This window comes from Triticum urartu, chromosome 3, assembly GCF_003073215.2.
Source record: "Triticum urartu cultivar G1812 chromosome 3, Tu2.1, whole genome shotgun sequence".
Classification (NCBI taxonomy): domain Eukaryota; kingdom Viridiplantae; phylum Streptophyta; class Magnoliopsida; order Poales; family Poaceae; genus Triticum; species Triticum urartu.
The window spans coordinates 62,636,369-62,639,091 of record NC_053024.1 but is presented as its reverse complement, the minus strand read 5'-3'; the positions used below and the strand labels follow the sequence as shown (position 1 = coordinate 62,639,091).

At 47.7% G+C, this 2,723-nt stretch overlaps 1 protein-coding gene across 1 annotated transcript; it reads right to left on the bottom strand.

Annotated features, from left to right (window-relative positions):
• Positions 1-340: 340 nt before the first annotated feature.
• LOC125547974 (putative transcription factor bHLH107) lies at positions 341-2,136 on the bottom strand. The gene is made up of 3 exons (XM_048711695.1): positions 1,983-2,136; positions 1,602-1,879; positions 341-1,225 (listed from the first exon to the last, which is right to left on the bottom strand). The coding sequence occupies exons 1-3, from the start codon at positions 2,119-2,121 to the stop codon at positions 743-745; spliced, it is 900 nt and encodes a 299-aa protein (XP_048567652.1). The 5' UTR covers positions 2,122-2,136; the 3' UTR covers positions 341-742.
• Between the last annotated feature and the right edge of the window lie 587 nt (positions 2,137-2,723).

The window sequence follows — 2,723 nt, the reverse complement described above, 5'->3', positions numbered from 1 at the left end:
TGAAGACGATTGAATTATGTGGTAAAGTAGGGTAAGCATATGGGAGTAGTTCAGTGGGTTCCAAGTTACCAAGTTCTTTTTTGTTGGCAAATAAAGTTACCAAGTATAACGCGGTAATTGAACGGTGCCTAAATTTTTTTAATGCCAAAATATTATAAAGAGAACACACGTAAGAGGATTTTGATAGTCTGTTTTGTGCTTGTAAATTTTCATGGGAAAATGTTTTGTTTGCCCCATAAAGCTTCAGTGCTCTTTAGAGCACAAAACCTTTTCCGAAGGTGCTAAAATGGTCCATTTTGCTTGAAAACTTGCATGGTGTAAAAAACTTGAAAACTCAGAATTTTTTTCATTTGAAAGTATTATTTTACTCCGATGCTAGTAACACCCGGCGAGCAGGAAAACTTGCTGATATACCTAACATAACAAAAGTAAAAAAGACAAAGTAGTTCTACGTGTCTCATCTCCTAATATGAGAACCACCAATGAGGAGGTGCTGCATAGAGTACCAGCCTATCCGCGCCACTGCTGAATCGTCAAACTAATCATGTGACTCTGCTGAGTCGTTATCCATCGAGGATTTCTGCTGCAATCTGAATGTCGGCAGCCATGCTGCATCAGGCACACAGTGTAAACCCTGTTGGCATGATATCTATCCTGGAAGTGGAGTGACTGCATCTATCTTATCTTACAGCACTAACATCAAATCTGGAAAAAAAAATATACTTACTCCAGAAGTACTCATCTATATGGACATGATTGAGTAATGCGACTCAAGAATCCTCTGCCTCTTGCTCTGGAACTGGAACGGACTGCCGCCACACACCAGCTCTGATGAAGCAACCTTGGCCAGAGCAAACCTCACAGCCTCCTTCAGGGAATTCAGTCCAGCACACCCTGCACTGCCTTCCTCCTCCTTGCAGAGTGTGAAGACGTGCTGCACCCTTCCTCCCAGGGAGGACACCTCCGCTCTTAGTGTCCTAAGTCTCAGGCCATGGAGCGCCTGGATGAAACCGGCGACGAGGTCCGGGCGGTCATCGCAGCTGACAGACGCCTTAATGTACAGGCGGCTGTCGTCGTCGTCGGTGTCCCCTGTGCAGCAGAATTCGACGGAGACCTCGTCGGTCTCCGGCGGGACGGCCGGCGTCTGCTGTGCGGCCTCGCTGGCTCTCCTCTTCAGCTGCCTCACTTGGTCCACCACCCTGGCCAGCAAGGCGGCCTTGTCCATCTGCACAAGGGAAGACAAGAGACATTTTCCTGACAAGTCGCATAATAGCAGTGTACCGCAGTGCCCTACTTTGTCTTATCATAGATGGAATTGCAGGGCTAAAAGTCTGATGAAATGTGAACACTTGCGCGAGTTTTCAATGTTCTTCTTCATAAAGCTCATGTATGATTCAGACATAAAGGTGAATCAGAATTGTTTGAAGAGAGACTTCTTAATGCAAAGTTAGTTTCTACCAGAAAAGCTGATGAGCTAACGACAATAATTATGTGCAGCTGAGCTTTGTTTGGTTGATGCTTCACAGCACTGGAATGGTGAAATGGCCAAGATATTGTTGCCAAATGCTTCACAGTCACAACGCTGAAGGTTTGGTGCAAACCTGCTTGGTATCAGGGATCATCCTCCTGAGCGCCGTGAGATGAGCGTTGATCCTCACCCGACGCCGGCGCTCGGCCTCGCTGTGGACCTTCAGGGCCCTTGCCTCCGGCGCGGTCCTCCCCGACCCCGTCGTCGACGACGATGTCGTCGACAGCTCCGGCGGCCCAGCCGGTGGCGCCGAGCTGGCCTGCCGGGGCAGCAGAGCCGGGCCTCTGCTCACCGTATGATCACATGCATCGTGCGGAGATTGGCCTGGAGCTGCCATCCAGCTCTTGGACACTGCAAGAACAAGGAAGAATGTGAATTTCTGGTGATGTAGCAGGAGGAGGAGAACAAGTGGGAGCGGGGGTGAGACGAGTAGAGTGGATAGGAGGAGGCTCACAATAATTAGTGCGGCGGCGTCTTGTCACCTCATTCTCGTCATATATATTGTAGGATGGATACTGGATACTAGGTTGGAGGCAGATGATGAGGAGCGTTGTCTGTGAGAGATGACTTGACCGCCCTACATACATACGCATCTCTTTTCTCACATGTGGTTACCGTACCCCACTATGGGGATAATATAGGGGAAATCTCGGTGTCGGATTGGCATGGACTCGGCCAATGGGTGAGGTGGCGTGTATGAGTGTGCCATGAGTCGGGTATATGTATGTGGAAAGAATCATGCCATGCCAAACCATTAGTATGAATGTACTATTGATTATACTGTAGTGTAGTATATACGCACAGCAGCCTATAAGACATGACGTGATGGTTCTGGTTTTCCATGAAATTTCAGCGAAAAATTGGCAAGTTTCAGTTATTTCAGTAGGTGCCTAAATGTTTCAGCACTTTCAGTAGGCACACATAGATAAATTTTACAATAAATCGAAAAAAGTGGGGCTGCAAATATTTCTGGAACCAAAATCTGAAACCGGCACGAGTGACCACTGTCTGCTCACAAGATTCGTTGACTAGAATATAATCACGACGCCTACTGTTGTTGGTTAAGGGAAGTCATTATGAGGAGCAGTGTCGGGCTCTCTCTCCTTCCGCATCTGACCAGCAACTTCATTCACACTGTTCAAGCTCAAACCTGACAATTTTCCGATCGATGCCATTTCTCGACTGCCTGTGATCG

Excerpts from the sequence above, each read along its gene's own strand:
- LOC125547974 (XM_048711695.1), bottom strand. The coding sequence starts at position 2,121 with ATGCGTATGTATGTAGGGCGGTCAAGTCATCTCTCACAGACAACGCTC. Across the intron at positions 1,880-1,982 it reads ACGCCGCCGCACTAATTATT|TGTCCAAGAGCTGGATGGCA; the intron begins GTGAGCCTCCTC and ends TTGTTCTTGCAG. Across the intron at positions 1,226-1,601 it reads TGATCCCTGATACCAAGCAG|ATGGACAAGGCCGCCTTGCT; the intron begins GTTTGCACCAAA and ends TCCCTTGTGCAG.